At 43.4% G+C, this 26,089-nt stretch overlaps 1 protein-coding gene, 1 long non-coding RNA gene and 1 other non-coding gene across 4 annotated transcripts in view; 1 reads left to right on the top strand and 2 right to left on the bottom strand.

The window, feature by feature from the left end:
* ARL6IP6 (ARF like GTPase 6 interacting protein 6) lies at positions 1-21,736 on the bottom strand. Its single transcript, XM_085873830.1, has 4 exons — positions 21,406-21,736; positions 13,797-13,847; positions 11,093-11,225; positions 1-1,118 (listed from the first exon to the last, which is right to left on the bottom strand). Exons 1-4 carry the CDS (start codon positions 21,608-21,610, stop codon positions 1,022-1,024), a joined length of 486 nt encoding a protein of 161 aa, XP_085729956.1. The 5' UTR covers positions 21,611-21,736; the 3' UTR covers positions 1-1,021.
* Positions 21,737-22,701: 965 nt separating this feature from the next.
* LOC147030118 (uncharacterized) overlaps positions 22,702-26,089 on the top strand; it is a 159,290-nt gene continuing 155,902 nt past the window's right edge. For both annotated transcript variants that reach the window (XR_015056234.1, XR_015056233.1), the window contains exon 1: positions 22,702-23,046. This is a non-coding gene — a long non-coding RNA (uncharacterized LOC147030118). The remainder of the gene's footprint in view (positions 23,047-26,089) is intronic.
* On the bottom strand, positions 22,717-23,014 carry LOC147030119 (signal recognition particle RNA). The gene has a single exon (XR_015056758.1).

Raw genomic sequence — 26,089 nt, 5'->3', positions numbered from 1 at the left:
GACTTAGAAAAATTTTAATGGAGAGAAATATTCACCGAAAGGACGACGGATGAAGCACCACGGTAATAAGCTCAAAAACATTTGCAGGTGTGCATAAAATATACAAAAAGGTGGGTAAAAACAAAGGTACTTCCTGTCCATTCACATTGGGACCTTTTCTCCATAACTTAGTACGACACCAAGTTATCAGAACAAAATTGTTTCCTTGATCATTCATCAAAATAACAGTGAATCACCCTTTAGAGTTTACATCACGATTGCCTCTTCATCGATGATGTAGAACAGAACACAATGGAAGGCTCTTAGCCTTTCTCCTGTTGTAATAAAGTCGAAGAGGCTTTTCTCAATGCCATTTACCTCAACCCAATACTCAACGATCACAAGAAGAACTGTAAAAATAACTTAACTTCATTGTTAACCTTTTGCCAGGATTTAGTTCCAGTGGAGAGCCAGTGATGCATTCAAATACTAAACAATACATTGGTATCTTGTTTCAAAAACGAATGTACCACATTGCAACTACAAATACAACTTAATAAATGTTACAAAATCAGATAGTTGTGACAAATTAATGTAAACAAATATGACCAGACGATCTACATTCGTATGACCTGGATGGATGAGTAAATGAGTGGGTTGAGCAGACAAGAGAAAGTACAAGGGAGTAGAAGGGTAGGGGAAAAATAAAACCAGAAACAGGGGGGTAAACACAGTTCTGAGTTTCACAATGAATTTTGACCTGCAAGGAAAAAAAGGAAGTCCGGCTTGACTAGCAAAGCATGTCATTTTATTTTCAAAAGGAATACAGAAATCCTTGCATCTTTGCAAATGAAGTGGCATTGTCTGCTGTGGAACAATATTTCAGTGTCATTGAAGACAACATTGAAGAATTGGGAGTGCACCAAAAGCTATGGCAAGGATTCTTTGAAATAGCTTGCAAATAAAAAAATAATAATAAAGTGCCTCTGGTTTCATCGTTTCAAGTGCTGTTCAGAAGGCGATCATATGCTGGTGTTACCAGTCATTGGTAAATCCACCAAAAGGTGATTACACTCATAATGAGGCCATTCAGTATTGCCATACTGTATACCATGTGGAATGAGTGCCCAGTCATCTTCCTGCAAGACAGAAGATCATCAACAAGTGGGGTTTTTTTCCACACCATCATTAATTGAAACAAAATGAAATGTTTAGAGTAGACAATGCAAAACATATTGTTACGGAAATGGCCCTTAGCAGGCTACTAAATATAGGATGAGCTCAGATCCCCTATTAAATGCATGTTTAGCTTGGTTGTTTGGTAAAATGGACGTTGCATGTATGTCGGGAGGTGAAAGAGGCTGTTTATTGTTTGTGCGGTGGTGGTGGATCGAGAGCTCCCTCTTCTTCCTTCCCCATCCCGGACGAGGCCCAGCCCAGTCGGCTGAGAGGGTGTGGCCAAAAAGAGGAAGTGAAACTGAGGGGAGGAGTTTGTCGGCTTCGTAAAGGGGGAGGAGAGAGTGTCTCGCAACGAGCGAACGAAGAGCTCGTAAAAAGGTTCAGTTTGGGGAAACAGTCGGTTTCGAGGCGTGCTCGGGTTTCGAATCGAGCGAACGAAGGAGGGACAGTATTGAATCTGCCGGGAGAGACGCTGAACCTGAGCACGCCGAGTCTGCATTTTTGGCAGTAAGAGAGGCTGCCTGCATGTCGAGTCTGCCTTATTGGGCAGTGGGAGAGGCGGCCTGCATGTCGAGTCTGCCTTTTTGGGCAGTGGGAGAGGCGGCCTGCATGTCGAGTCTGCCTTTTTGGGCAGTGGGAGAGGCGGCCTGCATGTCGAGTCTGCCTTTTTGGGCAGTGGGAGAGGCGGCCTGCATGTTGAGTCTGCCTTTTGGGCAGTGGGAGAGGCGGCCTGCACATCGAGTCGGCGATCGACTCTTATGAGGAAGTGATTCTGCCGTGAGAGAAACGGCAGTCGGCTTTGAGAGGCAAGCATATAAAAGGAAAGAAAAGGTGATTCTGCAGAGAAAGAAACTGAGAGGACGGAGTTGAGAAGTCGGGCTTCGAGGCGGGAAGTCAAGAGAGGAAACGACGGAGCCTCTGACAGTCCTTACTCACCTCACGGCTCGACACGTTTGCCGATCCGCTTGCCCGAGCCCGGCACCTCGATTTGGGCCTTGTCTGGTGAACAGGCCAGGCCTGGATTTGTATGCTGGACCTGGAGAGAAATCAGTTGAGGCCCATCGTCGATCTGACGGTCTTGTGCCGTCGACCTTACGCGGGGTCAGAGCGCGCGGAGACCGCGTGTGGTGCGGAAAAGGAAGGCGAGCGCCGTCTCGCCACGCGGCGTGTTAGAATTCAAGCTGTGGGCTCGAATCTGTGGACATCCGCTTGTTTCGAGCGACATTCGTGCTTTTGAAACTTTCCTCTCGTCCATGAAACCTTACCAAGTACTCTGTCTTGTCCGCATGCATAGTCTGTCTGTCTTGTCTGCACGTTGTACAAGGCATATCTCGGTGGCGGCCCCCTCGAAACCTGTAATCCATAGTTCCCGAGTTAAGAACGAGTTAAAGATTGTTAATAAAAACATTGTCGTGAATGTTTTGCTTGTGTCGTTTCCCTGTGTTCCCCAATAAATCTGGTTGGATTAATTTGTGTCGCATTGAGGAACGATCCATTTGATTGGCATATAAAATCAAAATGGTTATAGACTGGCAGAAAACGCTCGGCATCTGACAAAACCAGTCTGTAACCGGGGTTCTATTTCCCCAACTGGTAAGGTTCAGGATTACGTTGGTATCACGATTGAAGACGCCTGACCCGAGGCCTGTGCCGAGGCAGCCGGCATTATAAACCCTGGAGACGGCGGTGGTGAGGGTGGCGCCAAGAGTCGGGTGAGAATCCCGCCACCCCGGATCCACAACAATATCAACCTTCCACATAAGCTATGACAAGCTAGAACGGCATTCAGGAGAGCACATACCTCCACCAGGCTGAACATTTTATGTTTTGTATCCCACTGGAAGGCCAGATCTGCATCCCAATATGGCGAAACCTCACCCCAGCTTCTAAAGCATCGCGGCATCGTAGGGAGGTGGGATGTGTATCTCGCTGATATAGACAGGTCAATATACTGCCTGACCCCCAAAAAATTGCAAATTTATGCTTATTTCTAATAGTTTATGATGTGGAAGACAACATATTAAAAGTTGGTCAATTTTGACACATGGGAAAGTCCCTCAGTGACGTCAGAAAACAAGATGGCTGCCGGCAGATAAAACGTCAAAAAATTGACTGATAATCATCAGACCACGAACAATTTAAAGTTAATTTTGCACCAATATTTGTATTATGATCGTTGCTGGTAGTTTATGCAGTGCTAATCCTGAGACCATTCGCAATTTAAAGTAAATATTTGCACAAATATATGTTCTTTGATTGTTTCTGCCAGTCTATGACATGGAAAGCAACATATAAAAAATTGGAGAATTTTGACACATGTGGAAGTACCATATGCCTTCTAGTCTTAGATTCCAGTTTCATCGTCCTCCTCCTCCTCCTCCTCCTCTATCTCTGGTTCAACACTCATATTGTCACAGTTGCTGTCCCGGCAATGTCCATATGCACTGGTGCATTCTAATCCATGCTTCCTACATGAACACCTTAGTGTTTTGCACCCCCCTGAACAGTTGCAGTGAATCATCTGAAGTAGTATGTCTGGAGCAGGGCTTTTGTCTGTCATCACTGGAACAAGTTTTCCTCCTTCTACCTTGCATCCCCACTCCGTTGGCTCCATTCCACAACAAAGGCCCATCCATTCCATTACCTGGTAATAGGTCCGCAGAGAATGAAACTTGCAGGCAGCGGATGTCAGGGGCAGTCTTTCAGGAGTGACAAATGCCTTAGCCCTTGCAACCTTTTTGCAGAGAATGTTGTATCTGATCGATGCCAATGAGTCGTTCTGATTTGCTTTAAACAATGCCACCATTGCTCTGCAGCCTGCAGTTTCAATAACATCCTGACTCTGCTATGGTTTACAGAACACCTTTGAGCTGTCCATCAGTTCCTTTTCTTTCTTGATGATTCTTTGAAACCCTGACTTCTTTCCAACCCCAAAGACACAAGACGTTGCGTCACAGCCAGTTAATGCATGAAGGAACAATATATCTCTGCAGGCTGCATTTCCAAGTATCTGCTGAAGGACTTTGATATTGTAGACATTTGATTTTGCCTTGTCAGAACGGAAATAGAGTTCAATGCAGTTTGTCTCCACCATATAGAAAAGCAGGAGAAGGAGATCTGTATCTTCTCCAATGAGGGTTGTAGATCTGGAAGCCGCATTTGTGACGGCCGCTTTTGCAATCTCAACATCAGCATCTCCCTCTGCTTGGATCACCTCAAGCCTTCCTTGCGCAACACCTCTATAATCAACAGTCTCATTGCCTGCTTGTTTGATTCATTCGACAGAAAGTCCTCCTTTTTCCCAACAAATTTTGTTGACTCTGTAATGTTAACCTTGGTGGCATTCTTGTTTCTATTCTGACGTTGATGAGAACAGTCCTTTGTGCTTGGCCCAGCCTCATAACCATCAAACACAACAGTAGCTTTGCCATAGTGTCTGACTGTAAATGAGGCATATTCATCTGCAATGGAACTGTAGGTGAATCCCTCTGTCCACTTTAAGCGGTGAATAAGTGATCCCCCATCAAGAACATAGTGATCTGTTCCTGGAACTATCTGGTTGACAGCATTGTCAGATTTGGTTGTAGCATAATTCCTTATTGCCTCCGCCAACTGTGGTTTATCTGGCTGGCGCAGGATGTTTTTTGCCTCAAAAAGAAACATTGGGTATGGGCAGAGTTCATATTTCATCACTTCACCTATCTGGAGATCTCCCGTCTGTGACACGACTAAGAACCTCTGGAATAGTAACGCTGGATCTATTGTGCGGTCCTCAGCAACTTTTACTGCGCTGCTGGATGCAAGTGTCTTGACTTTAGAACTCCTTTTGTGTGAATAGGAGTAAGCTGGGTGATCATCCATCTTCTTGACAATGTCACTACCTACTTTGAATAGGTCATGAACATTGACATCCTCATTTGCAGTAACCCCTGTGATGATATTGCGCAATGACTTGTCATCAGAAAATGGTGTGAAGCTGTCCAGTTTTTCGGCAACTTTGCCACGATCAGCTTCATCTCGACTCACCCTGGATGTTGTCAACTCCTTATGTTGTTCACTTGTTGAGTAGCTACTCGAGGTCAGTTCTTGCATAGCAAGGTTGTAGGAGGACGATATGGTTGAAGCAGAGTCCAAACTGCTCTCTGGTGCTCTGACATCCCACTTCCTCGAGTCAGCCCCCCTTGGCTTTTCAGTGAGCGCATTAATGTCTGTTCTATCACAAGATCAGAGCCTAGGCCAGCCCAGTATTGGTCACTGCGCCGGATTACATGATAACCAGATTGGAACTTCTGATGAACCCCAGGGTTGTCATCCTCTAACGCAAGCATCTTCTCGAGATAGAGTCGAGCTGACTTCAGGTAATTGGGATGGCCAGCAGCTGCAAATATCGGCAAGCAAGCTGATATGGCTTGGAGATGCATCTCCCAGGACCCCGTCCGATCAGCTGCCACAAGTGCCCTTGCAATTCCCAACATACGCTGGTAGTTGATCCAAAGTGCACTGGTTTTCGAGTCCTTTGCAAGTTTATTCCTTTCCTGATTCAATCTATTGTCAATGAAATGAATGCACTCTGATTGCAACACAGACTCTATAGTGTCACTTTCGACAGTCTCCAGGGAAATGTACAGTCGCTCCAGTTCTGCCACTTGTTCTTGAAACCCAGGGTCAACTTCCACAATCTTGCCAACAACCTGACGTGTAAGACACTGATCCACAAGCAAATGGCTATGAAAAGCACGTTGCATCGCCTTCCCCTCAGCATGTGCACAACAGCATTTTGACCATACACTGTTTCCAGGATCTCTTTCAGTCCACTTTCATCCATCAAACTTCCAATGGCATCCAACAAATTCATTAATGTGTGGAAGCTCCCAAGCAGTAGCACTGCATTATGGATTGGGTTATCAGCAGGAAGAGCATTCACTATCTCAGAGGCCTTCCAAAACAGCTGTTCGTCAAATGTGATGATTGCTGGCATGTTGTGTTTTGATGCAAGTTTGCTCAGGTAATCAAGAGTTGACAAGATGCAGGTTTTGTCACCTGGGTTCATATCAATCATTGGGAGAAACTGTATTGAGGCTTTCCCTGGGTGATCACACTCCTCATGCAGAAAGTGCATCATGCCTTGCCAATTTGGTGCACTCTTTTCGAAGCAAAATGACATCTCTCATAATCTGTCAATTGTGCGATCACAAATTGATAACAAAGGGAGGGGCTGAAATTTGAGGTTGCGGTTGATGTGCTCTGCATAGCGGTAATCTATTATATTGATCTTCGTCAGTTCGACGAGCTTCCTGTCAGACATTTTCTTTCTAGATATGATGTGGCTGGATTGCCGCCCTGGTATAGCTGCTATCATGCCCATCCCATGAACGGTACCCTTTCCATCCAACGGTATGATGTTGTGGTCCACATTGTCTCCAGCAATTAACAAGGATGTATCAAGAATGTCGGTGTCACCTCCAAACACATCCGGAGCAAGAGAAGAGGCTGCATTTACTTCAAACCGTTGCACTTCGGAGTAAGATGAGGAAAAGCCAAAGGTTGATAGACTATCCATCAAGAAACGAGACCTATAAAAGTGATGCATTTGCACTGCAAGACCAAGCTGCAATGGTGCAATTACAGCCCTTGGACGCACTGCTTGGATGACTGCTTGTCCAATACTAGCAACCTCCCTAGATGTATCTTTCCCGACCAAAAGATGCTGCAGCAAGAATCGCAGGCTAGCTGGGACATACCTCAATGCAGCAGTAAGGCTTAGGTCTGCAGTCGTTGGGTATGTATCCCCATGTGGTGCAACTGTTGTTTTTATGTCACTTTTTATTAGTTTTGCAGCAGTCTGAAGAATTGAACGTTTTTGTGCTTCTTCATCATCTTCTCGTGGTGCATTGTAGTGGTCACGGAGGATCTGGGACGTTTTTTCTCTGAATGTCACAATGTCTTTTAAGCCTCTACCCTCTGCCATGAATATAGATTCACCATATCGTTTTTTAAAGGCCCGGTCACACCTTGACGTTTTAGCCAACGTATGCCGATTTTTAAATTTTTTTTCTAAAACGCTGGCACACGTTGAATACGTTATGGGTAAGTTTTGATAACATTGAGAGCACGCTGAAAAACACTGCCATACGTCGTTGTACGCTGGCTTTAAACGTTGTACTTTTTGGTTGTCAAATTTTTTCATGCTTGAAATTTCACGACGTATGCCGGCGTATGACTCACACGTTCCGCTACGCTGGCCACAAGTTGTATGCACGGTCTGCGATCGTTGACAGACATCAACACATGCTACTTGTAAGTTAATCATAAGTTGAGACACGCCGAGGTAATGTTTAGCGTACCCGAAACTTATTTCTAACCTATGATTAACGTGTTGTTGGCACGTTACGCGATCGTTGCCACACATCGACATACGTTACTTTTAAGTTACTCATAGGCTGAAAGACGTCGGTATAATGGATCGTCCTTGCGTCAGCGTCCACGGCCACGGCCAGGACACTTATTTGCAGCATTCTTCAAACTTTTCTTCGGCATGACGAGGATGTTCACACTTCGATGTCTAGCTTGGCTATGATTCCAATTGTCCATCGGCAGCGTCTATTTAAAATAGTCGAGTTTGAGCGTTTTAACACGTTCAGAAGAAACGCTTCAAATTTCCAAACCCCAGCGTCAAAAAACAAAGGCGAGTGACAGCAATTTAAATCGTTCATTGTAAACAATGAAAATAGCTGAGTGGTACCGTTTAAAAGTCGTTGAGTGTAAAAAAAATCCAATTGTTGAGCGCAAGCGTCTACTTTCAATAGTGGAAATGCAGCCATTTAAATCGTTGAGTGGCAGCCGATGAATAGCAAACCCTACGTCACCAGCAAAGATAAACTGCCGCACGATATGGATAAGTTAGGCTATCGTTGGGCATAGTTTGTGAACGCCGGCAACACGATAATTATTCGTTGGTATATCGTATCTATAAGTAATCAAAGCGCTCTATGCACATTATTAGTTCATTGTGCATTTGTCCAACCCGTTATGAATAGACCTAAATCGTATAAACAAGCTATAGCTCATTGTTGAAAAAGCCCCATAAAAAATTAGCCGCAAAGAACTTCGAACAATGGTGAAAAGATGTCTCCTACCCGTGGACACGCGGACGCAAGGACGATCCATCATAACCCACACCCTCCCCCTCACACTCACCTACTACTGCCAACATGAACAAACTACTACTAATACTAATACTAATACTGATACTGATACTGTTACTGCTGACATGGACATCGACTCAAAAAGGACTCGAAAACACTGTTGGGTTCCCCTTTTATGAGCAGCATTTTTATATACCAATTCCCAAAACTGCTGGGAACACGTCTTTATATGGCAGTTGTAAGCTAGAAACACGTTAATTTTTTTTTTTTTGTCGACCGGAAGACGTCATTGGAATACGTCTACATACGTCGATGTGTGTTGGGACTACGTAAAGAATTGGTTCAAAGCACGTCAAACATAAGTTAGAAATAAGTTTTGCGTAAAAAAGACATTACCGCGACGTGTTTTGACTTATGAGTAGCTTATAAGTAGCGTTTGTGGACGTGTGTAAGCGTCCACATATCGTGTGTAAAACTTATCCCCATCGCATGCGGAACGTGAGTCATACGCCGAGTACGTCGTAAAATTTTGAACATGTTTAAAATTTCTTGACGTACTCTACTTACTACGACGTATGATAGCGTACTTTAGCATTCTACTCACGTATACCAAACTTACTCATACCGTATTTGACGTGCCCCAACGTTTTAGACACATTTTTCTTAGGTCGGCATACGCTGGCAAGATCGCCAAGGTGTGACCGCGATGTTGACACTTCCATTTCTACGGCAGTTATGATTCGAATCGTTGTGCGTCAGCCTTTTAATAGGCTACGTCACGACATCGTCGGCGATGCGTGCAACGCGCTATGCCAAAGTTAGACTGTCGTTGGGCATCGGTTGTGTAGGCCGACAACAGGTTCAGCATTCGTTGGTATAAGTTATCTATAACACAACGAAACGTTCTGTGTCCGTTACCAATGCGTTATACATAAGACCAAGTCGCTATGAATACGTCCGAATCTTTAAAAAAAAACATCAAAAGTTCAACGTAAGCCAGCGTTTTACATACATTTTAATACGTTGCCATCGCTGGCTAAAACGTCAAGGTGTGACCGGGCCTTAAGCTGTTCCTTCATGTATTGGTTCCCATATGCATTGGATTCACTATCGCCCAGGTATTGTTCCATTCTAGCCACGAGGTCTGTAATTGTTAACTGTTCCTCATCATTGTCTTCAAGAAAAGAGCACACCTTATCGAAAGCCTCATTCTGGTCACTGTCCTTAGGCCTTCCCATTTTTCGTCTCTTGTTTGACTCGGTCGGCTTGAACCGTTGTGGAATGTCTCGCATTGTGCGAAAATTAATGTTGCAGGACTTGTGGTACACACAGTCAGCTGCAGGGAGATCACCCTCAAAATATTCAATGTGGCTTTGAACAGCAATGGCCCATTCATCGCTCCTTGTTTTGCAATGAACTGATATAGTTTTAACAAATGCGTCAGTCTTCACGGAGCCAAAACTGGCTGTTTCTGCATGGCCTCGCTTTGGGTCCTCTTCCTTAACTTCAGTGCCGCAGAAAAGGCAATGTGTTTTACTGTCATATAGTCCCAGGGAAATGCGAGCACTCCTCTTGACTGATGGACCTGATTCCGCATGATCCTTCTTGGTTAAAGCAATGTCCTTTTTGTTTATGTGATTCACTCGGCATGATTTGTGAACACTGGTACCAGCTAGAATTCTGATGTCAACACCCCTTTCGGCACTTGCACGGTTGATGCCTTCTGCTCCTTTCTCACGAACTAATACTGTTTCCTCACAGTCCAATCCCCTTTGGCATAAAGGGCAGGTCTCTTTACCATATAAAGAGTTCATTTTCTATCTCTGAAAATACAAAAATGAGATCTTTTAGAAGCATGCAGTCAATTTACATTGGCCATATACATTGAATGCCATCAGAGCATTCTCCGCCCCTGAAACCGAGATATTTATGAAAGATATATATATTAGGAGGAAACATACTATGGAATAATCTGCATAGTGGTTCGTTTTCGACGTAGTGAATCGTGCATGGTTTTGTGACATTTTTATCATGTCAAACATTTTTACTTTCCCATGGTCCATTTCTGTCCAACTTTTGATATGTTCCTAAGTAAGTCTTAAAATATAAGGAAATGCAATAAAACAAAAATTTGCAATTTTTTGGGGGTACAGCTGTTCTGGTTGTATATTGACCCGTTTAAAAGGCCGGATCTGCATTGGACTTTAACCAAAATCTAAGCAGCTTGTTCTTGTTACCTACCCAACCCACCCACCAAGATTTGTCAATCAACAAATTAAGCACAACTAAAGGGTAGAAAGAACATGGAGAGTATAAACAGAAAGATTGATGGAGGGAGGGAGAAAGAATAATAAAAAAACAAAAACAAAGATTTAGAAAGGACTTAGCTTATGCAGGGTTAATGAGGGTAGAAAAGATTACAAGTATGGACGGTGGGTGATCTCAGGAGGAAGTGAATAGCCATCTTGTTTTTCCAACAGTGTTCAAATCAAAGAACCCGTGCCAACTAACAAGACTGATGGGTTGTTACAGATCAAAATGTTATTTTTAAAATCTCTTTTGGGCTCGATGAATGAACCAAAGAGATTTTAAAAATAACATTTTGATCTGCAACAACCCATCAGTTTATCACAAAAAATTATCGCTTTTCTCTGATTCACACCCAACTGATATTTATCTTACCCTCATATATCCCCCCTACCCACCTCTGGTTGAACCCCCCTCCCCCGCCAGCAACCCCTTATTTTTCAACAAAGCTGAATCCATTACTGAGAAACAGAGACTGTTACCTGATTTTAACAGAAGAAAGTGGTGTAGGAGGAAACATTCCGGGTTCAAATGAATCAAAGTAGGCAAGGCTCCACGAGAACGTGCAGCAAGACAGGCCAGCACCCAATGATAAAAATGCAGACAGTCCAATCCCTGAGGAAAACCACAAAAAAATTATTGAGATTTGATAATAAAGTTAACAACAAAAAAACCTCACATCGACACCACAATGGTGATTGTGAGGTGATCTGAGAGATATTTAGAATAATGAAAGGTAGAGACAAAATAAGTTCAGAAGAATTTTTGGAAAGGTCGTGGCAGCAGAAAGAGTTGACAAATTAAAATTTGAATTATATATGAACGGAGAAGTGTTAGGGATAGAGGGGTACATGGATATTTACAGGAATGGTAGGTAGATGTAGGAATGGTAAGTATGGATGGGTGATTGTGATATCTCTGAGTGAGTCTCGTTAAAAGGTCAATGGGCTGTCAGAGTTTGTTCATTGCTCACTCCACAACCACCCCACCCCCAAAATTACAAGTGCATAAAGTTAAAAAAACAAAAGTGTATATGTGTGTGTGTGTGTGTGTGTGTGTGTGTGTGTGTGTGTGTGTGTGTGTGTGTGTGTGTGTGTGTGTGTGTGTGTGTATGTGTGTGCACACATTTGGAAATGTATATACATCAACAGTCAAATCTGTGTAGAATGACATCAGGTACCTTTTTAGGAGGGAGGGAAATAGTGGGAGTCCAGAGGGAGGGAGGAGAAGGAATGGGAGGATGGATCCAGCATTGCCCCACAATGCCGGGTACCTTTCTGGGAGGAGGGAGGGGAAAGGGTGGAGTGGGAGTCCAGAGGGAGGGTTGGAAGAGGGAGGGAAAGGGTGGAGGTGAGAGGAGGGAGGGGAAGGGGTTGGGTCAGAGTCTGGAGGGAGGGAGGGAGGTGCAGTGAGAGGAGGGAGGGGGAGTGGGATGGGAGGAGGCATGGGAAGGGTGTGAGGAGGTACCCGGCATTGCCGGAAAATGTGAGGTTCCTTTGCTTGTGGAAAACAAGAAAAAGAGCATTCAGAGATTACAAACCCTTGCCAGGAATTCTTTTGAGTGGTGTATTTTTATAGGTTTTAGGGCAAATCCAATATGGCTGCCAAACCATGTGACCCTTTTGTTCCTCATGGACATGCAGTCAGATATGTAAAGTTTCACTTCGATCTGTTCAGCCATTTCAGAGAAGGTTTTTGAAGGTTTTTGAAGGTTTAAAAAAACTAAAAAACAATATGGCTGCCAAATCATGTGACCGATGAGATCAACATTTTTTTTGTGTGAATAATTTTATCCCGAGATGACACTCAAATTTTTATACTGATCGGATGTAGCGTTATACATCTGCAATGACATCACAACGAAGGCACCTGTGACGTCATAAAAAAAATCACAACGAAGAATCACACGAAGAATTTTTCATCACAAATCACAACAAAGAATTTCTTAATTTTTCAAGTGATTCTTCACCATTGAGAGATGGGGCCAAAACGATATATAGCATGATATTTCAAAACATTATTTGCCCTGATATGTTCCACTGGATCAAACATTGCATGGTGGAGGTATGCGCTCTATCAAGTGCCCTTCGAGTTTACAGCTGTTTTCACAATGGCCTGGGGAACATGTCCGCTTATTTGGAAATATGGCGCTCTTGCAATGAGGTGAACGGCCTGTGTCGTACTAACCAAGCACTCCACTAATTTCATGTTTTCAACCATTTTGGAGTATATTCTGTAATGCGGTATTAATCTATCAAAAGACAGAGTCTGCTTCATCACATTTAAAAAAAAAATAAAAGATTAAAAATTACATTTATATGAATAAAAACAGGAACACTGGACCTGTAGCTTATCTGGTCCCTGACCTAATGTTCCAACCCAAATTTGGTAGCATTCTAAATGGTGGGTCTGGAGAAGAAGTTTTTTGAAGCAATTTACTAAGTCGGCCATTTTTACATGATGAAAGTCACGTGACCGGAACGAGCTTTGCAATCCCCGTTACCAGTCAGGAGCGGAAAGTTGCTGTCAAATTTCAGCCGGATTGGCCCGGAGAAGTCAAAATAGGAGACGGACAGACGGACAGACGGTGTGTGATGACAATACTTTATCTGGAATTTCAATTCTACATAAGCGAATAATGATTAAACCCACCAGGCCATGTTTGCCAATTTGAATTGTCCCAAGGAATGTATATGCTCGTCTCAAGATTCTACTGCACTTGGGTTTCAAAGGTTGACATTATTCAATGAAAAAACATTGCCGAAGAATGTCGGTCATCATTGCCATATGCAGCACATGCCTGGAGGTTTGCATCAGTTTTTGCAGGGGTGCAGCGATGCCGCTGATTCCCCCTATGGGTTTGAGCAGGAACTTGTAATTTGTTTAGGGTGTCAGCGATAGCTCGCTTACTCTTTGCGAAGGATATCGTGAGATATTGAACATCCACCAACTAATGTCGGCAGACGGGACGCCCAGTTTAACGTTCATCCGAAGGATAGCACATACAATGATGAATCACCCTGCCTGTGAAACACAAGGATGACAGTTTATAGCTGGGTCAGAATCTTTACCCAGCCTCGACAGCTCAGAGATGAGTGCACATTTCACGAGGCTATCCTGCCAGCTCAGAATGTCAGTGTGCAAATAGGAATCAAGGGGAAAAAAAATCTGATAAATTTGACTTACCAAACACAAAACGCAGTGTTGGAATTTCATCGCTGCTGTGCACCTTCTCATCTGTAAGATACCCACAACAATAATAAAATGCTTTACACCTGCTCAGTAATTCCCAATCCAAAATCTATTTAAAATCACAATTACATAAAATAGATCATCTTGCTTTGAGGTCCACATCTGAGTAATTGAAGTAATTATTCTCCAATGCAGATTAGAATTTCAGATATTGCTATCATCTACTTCACGTAATACTTGTCATACAAACAAATATACTGTCCATCAATACTGTAAATGTCTAACTTCTGACATACAATACACAGGGGTGGGGAGAATATAGGGAGGGGGAGGGGGGACCTTGCAGAAGGGGATGGAGAGGGGGAGGGATAACTAAGCCATTCTAATAGTGTTGAAGCAAATTTACTTTCTGAATCATTACAAGTCACAACTTGATGTGCCTGCTAATGGCTATTATGAAAGTTGTTGAAAAGGCAAGGTAAAACTAGAACAGCAATCAGTAGAACACATTCCTCTGCCAGGTCGAACAGTTTCCGTTTTGTATCCCATTGCTTGGGCAGATCTGCATCCGTACCTTAACCAAAATCTGATCAGCTTGTTCTCATCACCAACCCAACTCATCAATCAAGTTTCGTCTGAATCAGTCCAAAACATTTTGAGATGTCATGCTATGCATCAGTTTAGCCTTATCTCTCAATGGTGAAAAATCACTTCAATAATTCTCGCATCCGGATCTTCACCAAAATATAATCAATTCGTCCTTGTCACACATCCAACCTGTCCACCATGTTTCCTCTGAATATGTCCATGACTTTTTGAGCTATCCTGCTCACAGACAGGGAGACAGACAAACATGGATAAAAACAACCTCCATCCACCTTCCATCATGGAGTGTACTTAAAGTTTGCAAAGTTTTCATTTGATGTTATATTATTTACATGATAGTATTCTTAGTGAGCAGTTTCAATGTCAATTTGAGTGTCTCGATCTGCTTTTTCCATTAAAATGATGAGAATGGAATATCTGCTTGGAGATTGGATGAAATATGTCAACTAACCTCCAATGTATTTTTAAATATAGATTTCCAGGCACCTGCATGGGGCTGGGTAATGGAAGATGGGAGATGGGAGATGCCAAACCTTCTTTTGGGCAACAATGAGTGGTACATGAAGGCAGCCAAAGGCAAGAAATGATCATCAAAGAGTTTGCTTTGCCCCTGAAGCCATGGTGTATGGATCTGTGCGAAGAAGCAAGGTACAGAAAGGCTTGCGAAGATACACTGGGAACTGAGCAAGGATGGACGAACAGCGAGCTGGTTCAACGTTTCACTGGTGGTGGAGGCGGTCATGGCGCTCTCGGCAAGAAGACTGCAGCTGGAGAACAATTGCTAACCCTCAATATTCACTGCAGCTGTGCCCCAGTGTTGAAGTCATTTCGCATATGGTCGGTCAGGTGTGTGCTGCCGTCAGGTAGGCACTCACGGGGTTCTTTCCTCCTTTCGGTGTACAGGTCAAATTTGTGTCTCGGGGCTGCTAAACTACCCAGTCCTGAGGGTGCCATGGCTGCCCAAGGCTTGCGATGACCTACCACATATGCTCATCTGCACAAACCATGTGAGCGACACCCACACATCGTTGTTTTCATAAATCTGTTCTGTACAACAATAATCACTTATTGAACAGTAACGGCTATTCCGAAAGCAATATATTATCATTATGAAGGATGTTGCACACCATCCAATTTCACAACACCCTACACTTAACTTTAGTTGCAAAACTAGAAATAGTTGTTTACCTAATGTAAGAAACTTAGTAAATTGTAAGCAATTGATAATATTTTTTGTTTGTGCCTGGATTATCAGCTGGACTCTGTTCTTCAAACTAGAGCAGTGGTTCTTAACCTTAAACTCAGCAGGGCCCAGCAAAGGTCAGGGATAAAATATCACGGACCAACGATTGGGAACCAACTAATGCATGGTCTTCATTGTCTATACTTCACCACATCAAAAACCTCAGAACTTTAAACACTAATTACCCCGCAAACGAAGCAAAAGCGGTGTTAAGCAATCAGTTCACGTCAGTCTATCTGTCGTCTACAAACGCCAGTTTATGATTGAAGAACTAGGTAATTTAAATTGAATGTTATATTTTGAACACAAATTTGGAAAACAAACCTGTAGTTTAGAAGTACTTTAGCTCTGATTTTGTTCCAATCGCACATGCGCAGAGAGGAGCGAGATACTTTTCTTAGCCTGTCTGCCTATCTTCCAGTTAAACAAAATTGAAAATCATTCCAAACAGGAAACTTACTGTATTTAAGGATGTCATAAAGGACACAAACAACAGGCATGAATACCTAATGTAACATATAAAATAAGGTGGTGTGAAAGACTGCATCAGTTGCGGTAAACTTCCGAAAAGGTTTATTTATTTATTTTTCAACAACCCCTAAAATCTCTTATTTTATCAAGATTGAATTATATACTTGAACACTGTAGAACACATATTGCTTTATTCACACTTTCAATAACCTTTCGCCAGGAGTACTCGGACAAAATATTAAGGCATCTTGCATCATGTTGACCAATCAAATATGCTGCTCGCAGACCCCCCCCCTACCCCAACCAAACCCCAAGTCATCACCCTGACACTCCCAACCCAAAGGCATTGATCCCCAAACCACACACAAGCATCAATGCCCCCCCCTCCCCACCAAGGAAAGTCCTCAAACCCTCCCTCCCTTCTCCGAAGCCTTCCCATCTTTAATCTCACCTTCTTCGCACTCATAAAAGCAAACGGGCATTCCCACATCGAAACAGCGGAATATGTAACTTTCTCATCCCCTATCATGCCATCACTGACTTCACAGAAACCCGTCACAATTTTAAGAGAAAATAGTCAGAAATAATAGCAAACCTGCGTAACCTCCGCAATAAAAGCGTTGCTGGAGAGAAAGGGTTCTAAAGGATGATTCTAATTCTAATGGATGATTCCAATGGGCGATTCTAAAGAGCTCCTAAATTGGCGGTTGTAGTTTAGAAATTGAAGGTGGAATCAGGTGAACTGTCAACCAATGGGTAGAACTCACACACACAGCTCATTATAGTACTAGTACACCTGGTCCCGACAGTAGCAGCAAGAAGGGTCATGTTATTGTCCTCTCTTGGGTATATATATATATATATATATATATATATATATATATATATATATATATATATATATATATATATATATATATATATATATATATATATATATATATATATATATATTGCAGTAGATCTAGGACCGGGTCCATTCGTCTGTGGGGAATAGAATAAGCACATAATGCCTCAAGAATGTCAGGTGTCCACTCTCAGTTTAGTGTTAAATAGCAGTAGCGACTGTTTAAAAAAGTGATCGTATGTGTTTGCGGTATATAATATTTTTACTTCTGGTCGGGGTGCCCCACAAAATGTCATGATAAGTTATTTATACACGTTAACATGGCATTTATCCAGGGAGGAAAAACAAAACAAAAAAAACCTCTTGGGGAGGGGGATATTATTATTGTTATGTTTGTGGGGTAGATGGAGGAATTCCATAGTAAAGGTAGGACTGTATCGTGCAGCATGGTCTGTGGATGAATGGAAGACATCGCAAAGTAAATCAAGTAGGGAAAACTGTGAGCTTATGTTGTTACATGTCACCACATGGGGGGGTGGTCCTGTGTTAACTAGCGAGGGATTAAGGCAAGTTCTCTGAGGACGTGATTGCCGCGTGACCTTTTCCAACATTTTTGCATTTACAAGGCCCGCTATAAAAAGTAACAACGTCTTTACAACAACCGGCAGGCCACACCTCCCGAGGCTTACGAGTGGCCGGCGTGACGTCAGAGGGAAGAAGTGGGTGTGAGGAATGTGGTTGAGACAGAGGGTCTCGTTTTTCTCTCCTCTCCGCATGACGAAATAGCTGCGAGATTTATGCTGTGTGAATTTGCTCGTGTGTTGGAACAGGATGCTAGCCATTGACTGTTTGGCTAGGTTGTGGAGTTTGTATGCTTCTGAGGAGAAGAGGAGACAAAGAGTGGCATTTCTTGGCCTTGCTTCGGAGCCACAGCAATCGCCTTGTTGTCTGTTCAAGAAGAAAGGCAGTGCCATTTTATGTATGTGGACTTGGAGCATAGAGGAAGCGGTGTGGCAATCTCGATCGTGAGAAGAAAATGTATACCGCCCGTGAAAAGGCTGAATGCCTAAACTCAGTGTTTGCATCAAAATCTTGTGTCCGAAACCCATCGCTTTCTGGACCCACCTTACCCAGTCGCACCCAACTGTCCCTGGACTCTGTGTCCTTTTCTGCTGACAAGGTGCACAGCTTGATGTCAAACCTCGACTCAGATTCTGCAACCAGTTCAGACGGCATCAGCCCACGTGTCCTAAAAACCTGCTCCTCTGATCTTGCTCACCCTCTCTCCGTTCTGTCCACCCTCTGATTTGCTCAAGGTCATCTGCCATCTGCTTGGAAATCAGCAAATATTATCACCCTGCATAAAAAGGTGCAAAAACAGATCCCTGCAACTCTAGAACAATCAGCCTGCTTCCAATCATCAGCAAGGTTATGGAATCCATCATCGCTTCAGACATTAAATCCTTCCTCTTCTCCAAGGGCCTGATTTCCGATCATCAATTTGGTTTCAGACCAGGTCACTCTACCCTGGATATGTTGCTTCTGCTCTCCCAACAATGGATGGAGGTCCTCAATGCGGGACATGAAATCAGAGCCATATCCCGAGACACGTCGCTTGATTTTGACATGGTCTGGCACCCTGCCCTGCTCACCAAAATCTTTCCCTATGGTATCCAAGGCCATCTGCACTCATGGCTCACAGACTTCCTCTCCTGTCGCAGTCTTGGGTTGAGGGTTTGAGGGCACTAGGGTTGAGGACCACCAGCATGAATTATCTCACGCACATGATTGCGAGGAGCGATTTGGCACCATTTTTGTGTGCGTTTCCCGCACGGTGGCTACGTGGTTTCGAGGATTACCAGGCTCTTAAAAATATTATCTCTGGACACACAGCTAAGTGCCAGCATAAAGGGAGAATTTTCTTTTATTTTTATCTTCCCCCTCGTCCGTTTTTGTGACTGTGAAGACGCCTCAAATTAGGATTTAGTTTACCTCATGCGTCGATATATTTTCATCATCAATCATTGATTTATTTCCATTAAACCCTCATTTGCTAAATGTCCTGTGTTTGTCACTCATTGTGGGTTTGAGGATAAACCCGTGTGCTCCCATCTGGTGAGTGCCTTTGCTGCCCTCCATCCCATATGCATCATAATCTTGAAGAACCTCGGGTTTTCACCTCCAAGTAAAACCGTTTGGCTATCTGTCCAAGTCGGTGTTAATCAGCTGGACACGACAGTATTAATATTGTTTTGTAATAACATGAATATTATGCTATTATCATAACCTCCTTCCACCTTAGTTATGTTTTCACCCCTGTATGTCTGTGTGCAGGATATCTCAAAAAGTTGTGAACGGTTTCTGATGAAACCTAGTGGACATGGGCGTGTGACAAGGAAGCATAGACTTAATTTTGGTGAAGATCCAAATCCGGATCTGGATATGAGAGTTATTTAATTTTCAAAGTGATTCTTCACCATTGAGAGATGGGGTCAAAAACGATATAGTACTGCACAGCATGATATTTCAAAAATGTATTGGGCCCGATATGTTCTCGTGGATCAGGTTTACGTGGCGGAGGTATGTGCTCTACCGAGTGCCCTTCTAGTTAGTGTTGTTATTACCTCCGCCATCTGCGATAGACAGAGGTTTTGTTTTCACCTGTTAGTGGGGCAACTTAGCTAAATATAGCATAACAATTGTGCATTTTGTGAGGAAAGCACCAAATTTGGCACACTAGTAGCCTATCATATTATGAACAGATTTGGATATTGGGCCATCTCAAATTCAGCCGCTGATGGTTGTGGCAGCCATTTTCCACTGCCATCAAAAATTTTGAGATGGCCCAATATCCAAATCTGTTCATAATATGATAGGCTACTAGTGTGCCAAATTTGGTGCTTTCCTCACAAAATGCACAATTGTTATGCTAAGTTGCCCCACTATGTCTGTTTGTTTGTGCACAGGATATCTCAAAAAGTTGTGAACGGATTCGGATGAAATTTGTTCGGCAGGTTGGGTGTGTAACAAGGACGAACCGATTAGATTTTGGTGAAGATCGGAATCCGGATCTGGGCAGAGGTATGTGCTCTACCGAGAGCCCTTCAAGATACTTTTGTGATAAGAAGCAGTCTTGGGAAAATGCCATGATGAGCTATCTTACCACGATATACACCTAACCATGGATATCACTCAAGACGGAAAACCACCTTGGGGAGGGGTAGGGGGGAAAAATGAAATGAAATCACGACAACCTCCATCGTGTGATCCTTAACCCTCCTGTCAAGTTTGGTTGAGATTGGATAAGTAACCACAAAATGGGTCTTGGTCAGACAGACACCAAATTTCATACTTTATTATGATAGATACACAAAATTTCATTTCACAAAAAAAAATAAAATAAAATAAAATCACAAATTGGGTCCATAATTGCATTTTTTGGCATTTGACTAGGGCCCCAGGGGCTGGATCAAAAATGATGCTGCTCTCGCACCTTCTTTCCACGTGACTATAACTACGAAGTTTGGTGAATTTCCACAACTGCTTACAAGACAGAGTGACAGATGGATGGAACCTATGACAATATCTCCACGTTTTATTTATTTATTATTTATTTCAAAAAAAAAAAAGTGTGGGGACAACCTCATTATTTTTTTTCCTGGCATTATTACACAGGCAGGTTAGCTTTTTGTTCTGCGGCTAAGCATTGCTCTGGGAACCGAGGGTGAAGAACGTATAATATCTAAGAACAACGTGTCCACAACCTCGACCACGGGTTCACATTCATAGATCCATAACCTCAGCTGCGTCCAGTCAGTCAGACAAACCGGAAATGCAACCTCACTCTTCAAAAACTTTCCAATCGTAACATTTTGCTTCACCTGCAGATGCTCACCTTCCTTGCTTTTTGCCCATTATATAACAATACATTAAATCGTGCACACCTTACCTTGTCGATTCCACGCGCTTCATCCAGCACGTCCGTTCAACTCATCGCCGAATCAACGCGTCATCCCCACGTGATATGCCTCTCCTAGCAACCATTGAGATTGTTTTAAAATGCCTTTGTCATCCCCACGTGATATGCGTCTCCTAGCAACCATTGAGATTGTTTTAAAATGCCTTTGTTTCAACGCTTCATTGACGATGCGTTCAGCGTTTTTATTACATGGAGCTCGTTTTGTGACCCTGAACAGTCGGTTTAAACTCCTAACTTCGGCTCCCCGTGATAAACAAACGTGCGACCGGCTGATTTAATCGATTGACAAGTTGAAGAGCTTTCCACGAATATCGTTCCAGAAAGACATTCGTCCGATGTGGAACGGACGAGCCGAGTGAGCACCGTGCCGAGAAGAAGCACACCCACCAGCACCACCGCACGTGGTACATGCACGCAGGTAACACACCCCGCACACGTGCTCATAAACACGACACACCTGTAACGGGGGAGTACATGCACCAGACGATGAAGGCGACAGCAAGCACCCCCAGGAGACAGGCGACGGACGGGCCAGGCCGCACGGCGAGCCGCCGACCCGGTAACCGCCGCTCGTCGCCGACAACGCACTCCGACTCGGAATCAGAACCACAATCGCTCGGCTCGGCGACGTGCGATCTGCGATTGAGGGACAGGGACGCCATTGTCCGTGCAACGAGAACCCGTCGAACCCACGACGAATCGCAAAACTAACTTGTCCCGCCAACTCCGAGCCCGGACTTCAGCAGGGGCGTGGTTCGGTTACCGAGCGGGTGACCAATCGAAAACGGTTGAGGAAACGGAAGCAAGCTGAATGGTGACTGAACGCACCACGTGACCCTTTCACGGAAGGAGAAAATTGAAAAAAATAAATTTAACGATCCACCGACGACGCACACAAACAACAACAACGACCACGGTCACGTGTTGAGCTGGAAGTGACTGTAAAGATTCACGGGTGGAGTGAATTTGTCGCCGCCAAGCGCCATCTTGGGAGGCCCAATCTCAGCAGATATATTTCGACTCGCGTGATAAATTTACCGGGAGATCGTGAATATTGAATGGTAATGTTAAGTTGAAAGTCAAAGTCGATGTGAACACGTTCTCACAAAGGCAAAACGCAACGCGGGACGTGGTGAATGGGCAGAGCAACATGGCGGCGCGTGCGGTTGTGACACGTTGGTGCGTGTAACGTGAGCAGCAACAACAACAACAACAACAACACCGTTTTATAAAAGATGGGTTTGCCTCCATTTTCCACCCTCTGATTTAAATGCACACTGAATGACATCATTCACCAGACGAGTACAGTATTTTATTCTCAAGGATGACAGGCAGAGTCAACCCCACCTGATATGAATTAAAGAGCCAAGAGGGATTTGAACTCAGCATCCTGAATTAAAAGCAGTTTTTGCTTCACGTATTTTTTTGTGCACACACTGTTGCTTATACACTGCCCAAATAAAGGTGTACATCAGGAGAACGTGCTTGGAACAAGATCGCCTGTAAAATGATTGTAAAATTATATTTTAAAATAAAACAAGAGGGTATTCAAAGAACAGTTAACATGTTTTCAGAAATTAAAAGATACATAACCTCAGCTGTGTCGGAAAAGAAGCAAGAAGGAAAATTCTGAGGTAAATATTAAAAATGATAATCTTTCATGTGGAACGGAAAAAGCAAGGTAATTATAAAAACGAGCTTTACGTTTGAAACGTTTTACGCAGAAAGTGTTCAACAAAATGTTAAAAAAAAAAGAAAAGAAAAGCCAAAAGGGTTGGGTGCCGCCATATCGGCCGGGCTGCTCTGTACCGTCTATTCACAGGCGCTATCCCACCACTGATCGGCACGGGGACTTTAACCTGCTCCGTCGCCGGCCTGGGCCGTTTCGTCCCTCCTTAGGCGACCTGGAGAGCGCAGGGCTCCCCCTGGCTCCCCATGTCGATGCCGGACTTGGCGTGGACGCCCGATCGGCATAGCGCGGCACAGCGCAGAGCTCCCGTCCTCAAGCGATCCTCAACCCAAGCCTCCGAGTAGCCGGATTACAGGCGCACGCCACTGCGCCCGGCGATAGTCGACTTTGGAATAAAGCTATTTACAGGTGACATGAATTATAAAATAAAACTCCACGGTGTTCATGGAGTTTTAAACGCGCACAGTCTTTTGATAAGGACTTTTTGATGCGAGCCAACTGTTTTGGCGGCACATTTGGAATAGCATTGAAGGGCACTGCTGAGGTAAATGTGTACACATTTACTTTGAATAGTCTGCGACAGAATACGTTCAGAAGCCTTTATAAAGTAGCTTTTATTCTCATTCGAGTGTTTTCATAACGACTGAGGCTGATAAAGACGCCGGAATCGATCGCTGCAGTGTAAATTGGGAGATCGTTAAAACACACCAAATTATTATTATTATTATTATTATTATTATTATTATTATTATTATTATTATTATTACTAGTGCGTGGCCGTACTTGTAAAAAAAAAAATCTTTCAAACCTCGTGCCAGAAACAACCACACAGGCCGTTCCCTCGCTCTCTCGTGCGCGTACGTGCGTGGACGTACGGGCAAAAAAAATAAAAGAAAAGAAAAAGAAGAATTGTGACGTCATAGCACCGTGTCCTGTCATTAGTTTGGTAAATAAATGGCAATAACTTGGGAACCACTTGTCCGATTAATATCAAACCTTGAAAAGGCACATCCACAGGTCCCCAGCAATATAGCTGGCAAGTTTTAATTAGATCGGACCAGTGGTTGTCGAGAAACAGCAGTCACAGACAGACAAGCCGGAAGGCAGCCATTGGTCGCCGAGCATCCGATGACCTTTGACCCCTGATCTGAGTTAATCTAGTACTAAGTACTAACGAAATTGCAATCGAATCGGTTAACCCGTGTATGAGCAAGGGGGATTTGAATGGTCATTTTGCCCGAAAAATGCACTCATTGACCTTTGACCCCTGACCTCGCCGAGATAGGTCAATATGTCCTGAAGCAAAGTTGTAGTACTCATTGAGTACTATGTACCTATGAACTTTCATTCGTATCGGTTAATCTGTGTAGGGGCAAGGGTGCCTTGAATGGTAATTTCGCCTGAAAAATGCACTTATTGACCTTTGACCCCTGACCTACTCGAGATAGGTCATTATGCAAATGAGCAAAGTTGTAGTACTCATTACGGTCTATTAGCATGTAAAGATTCATTCGATTCGGTTCAACCGTCTTGGAGCTGGTGTACTTTGAATTTTCAGCGGGAATGCTCAATGGCCCTCGGACACCCAAGTTGAGAGAGAGGGTTACCATTTGGAAAGTATAAGATATAGAAAAAAATGGATGTCATTTAGCGGATAGAGAATCATCTTAAGATTATGCATACAAAATCTCATCGAGTTCCAACGACTGATAGTACTCGGTATCAATTTGAATGAAAAGTACCGAAAATGCTGTTTGATATCAGAAATTCCCAAAGTTCGAGGGGTTGCTGTGGGTGAACAAAGATAAAAATCGAAAATCCGGCTCGATTGTTTGTACACAATGTATTCCAGATGATTAGTGTGAATTTTCATGACCATCTGACCATAACCCTAGGAGGAGTAGCATTTGGCGCAAGGCACCTCCAGCTCTCGCATATTATCGATTTTTGCCCTTTGACCCCTGACCTAAGCAATATCGGTCAATATGTCCTGAGGCAAAGTTGTAGTACTCATTGCGTGCTATGAACCTGCAAAGTTTAATTCGTATCGATGCACTCACCTAGTCGCTAGGGGGCCTTCAATTTTGCCAATTTTTGGGCATACCCAATTTGCAGGGGGTGCTGTGGGTAAACTATTCCATATATCACAAAAAACCGGAATATATTTGGTAGAGCATCAACTGTAGATGATGCATGCCAAATTTCATAAGCCTACGTGGGATAATGGCTTTCGGAATTGATTTCGCGTGAACGGTACCGATTTTGAAGGTTTTTCGACTGTTGTGAGGGAACCAAAGCGTCCCCAGCAACCATCACAATTTTCAAAGCACTAGGTCATAAGGTGTACCTACCACACGAGTTTGGTCAAAATCGGCCCACGTTTACTACCAATTATGCTGATGACAAACGAACAAACATCCAAACAAACACAGAATTACTGACAATAAGGGTCACCTATTTCAGTGACCCAAAACACAGAGATTGCTGGAATTATAGATAGATTCTTCTTCTTCTTCTTCTTCTTCTTCTCATTCACCAGCTCAGCACAATGAAGGCTGAAGCGATTACAATGATTATATTATTTCTAAACTCGAGGAAGTGACATTGTCTCTGGACATTAGGCTTTGTTTAATTCACCATGTTAAGTCCTGAGGGGGCATGCGTCATCCAAGTAATGTGCTCCATCTCAAATGGTCATGTAACATGTGATAAAGTTTCAATTTCTTCCGTTGAACGGTTTTCAATGAACTCTCTTGACACTCGAACTGCCACTTTATAACTGCTGTCAGTGATGACCGGGTACCAAGACATCCTACTTTGATGCAACCCCGCTTTGATGGGGCACCTGACCCATTACGTCCTCTTTGTTCAATTGAATTGAGCATGGGATCTAAAAAATTCAATTCAAATCAAAGGGAAGACCCATTTGATTTGAATTTTGATTCCTTCTGATGACTCCAATGCAGGAGTCATCATCCATCCATCGGGACCACACTCTGTGCAGAGCGTTGGTGCTGCCTAAGCAGTCTCCTTGGCTATTGGGCACAATCCTGGACAGGCCACCACTTTGACACAGGATACCAGTATGCTGGCACTCATGTTGCCAACCTTGGAAGGATGACAGGCAGAGTCAACCCAACCTGATATGAATTCAACAGTCAAGAGGGATTTGAACTCAGGATCCTCAGATCCCAAGCCCACCACCCAAACCATTAAGCCAACACCAGGCATAGGAGTCATCAGAAGGAACAAAAAAAAAAGAAACAAGTGGTGCCAAGCACAACAAATCCCGCCCATTTAAGGCATAAAGTTATTTTGGGGATCAAATTTAAATTTGATACATCCTTAACCTGAATGTTGATGATAAGGAATAGAATAAGGAATATTTTAGTCTTAGTTTGAAGTTAATTAAACCATTTTTGACGAAGTTATGAGCGTAAAATGATTTTGA

Source organism: Eptatretus burgeri, chromosome 3 (genome assembly GCF_056783735.1).
Source record: "Eptatretus burgeri isolate ZD-2024b chromosome 3, Ebu_testis_v1, whole genome shotgun sequence".
NCBI lineage: Eukaryota > Metazoa > Chordata > Myxini > Myxiniformes > Myxinidae > Eptatretus > Eptatretus burgeri.
The sequence above is the reverse complement of the archived record's forward strand: the minus strand, read 5'-3'. Positions and strand labels throughout refer to the sequence as shown.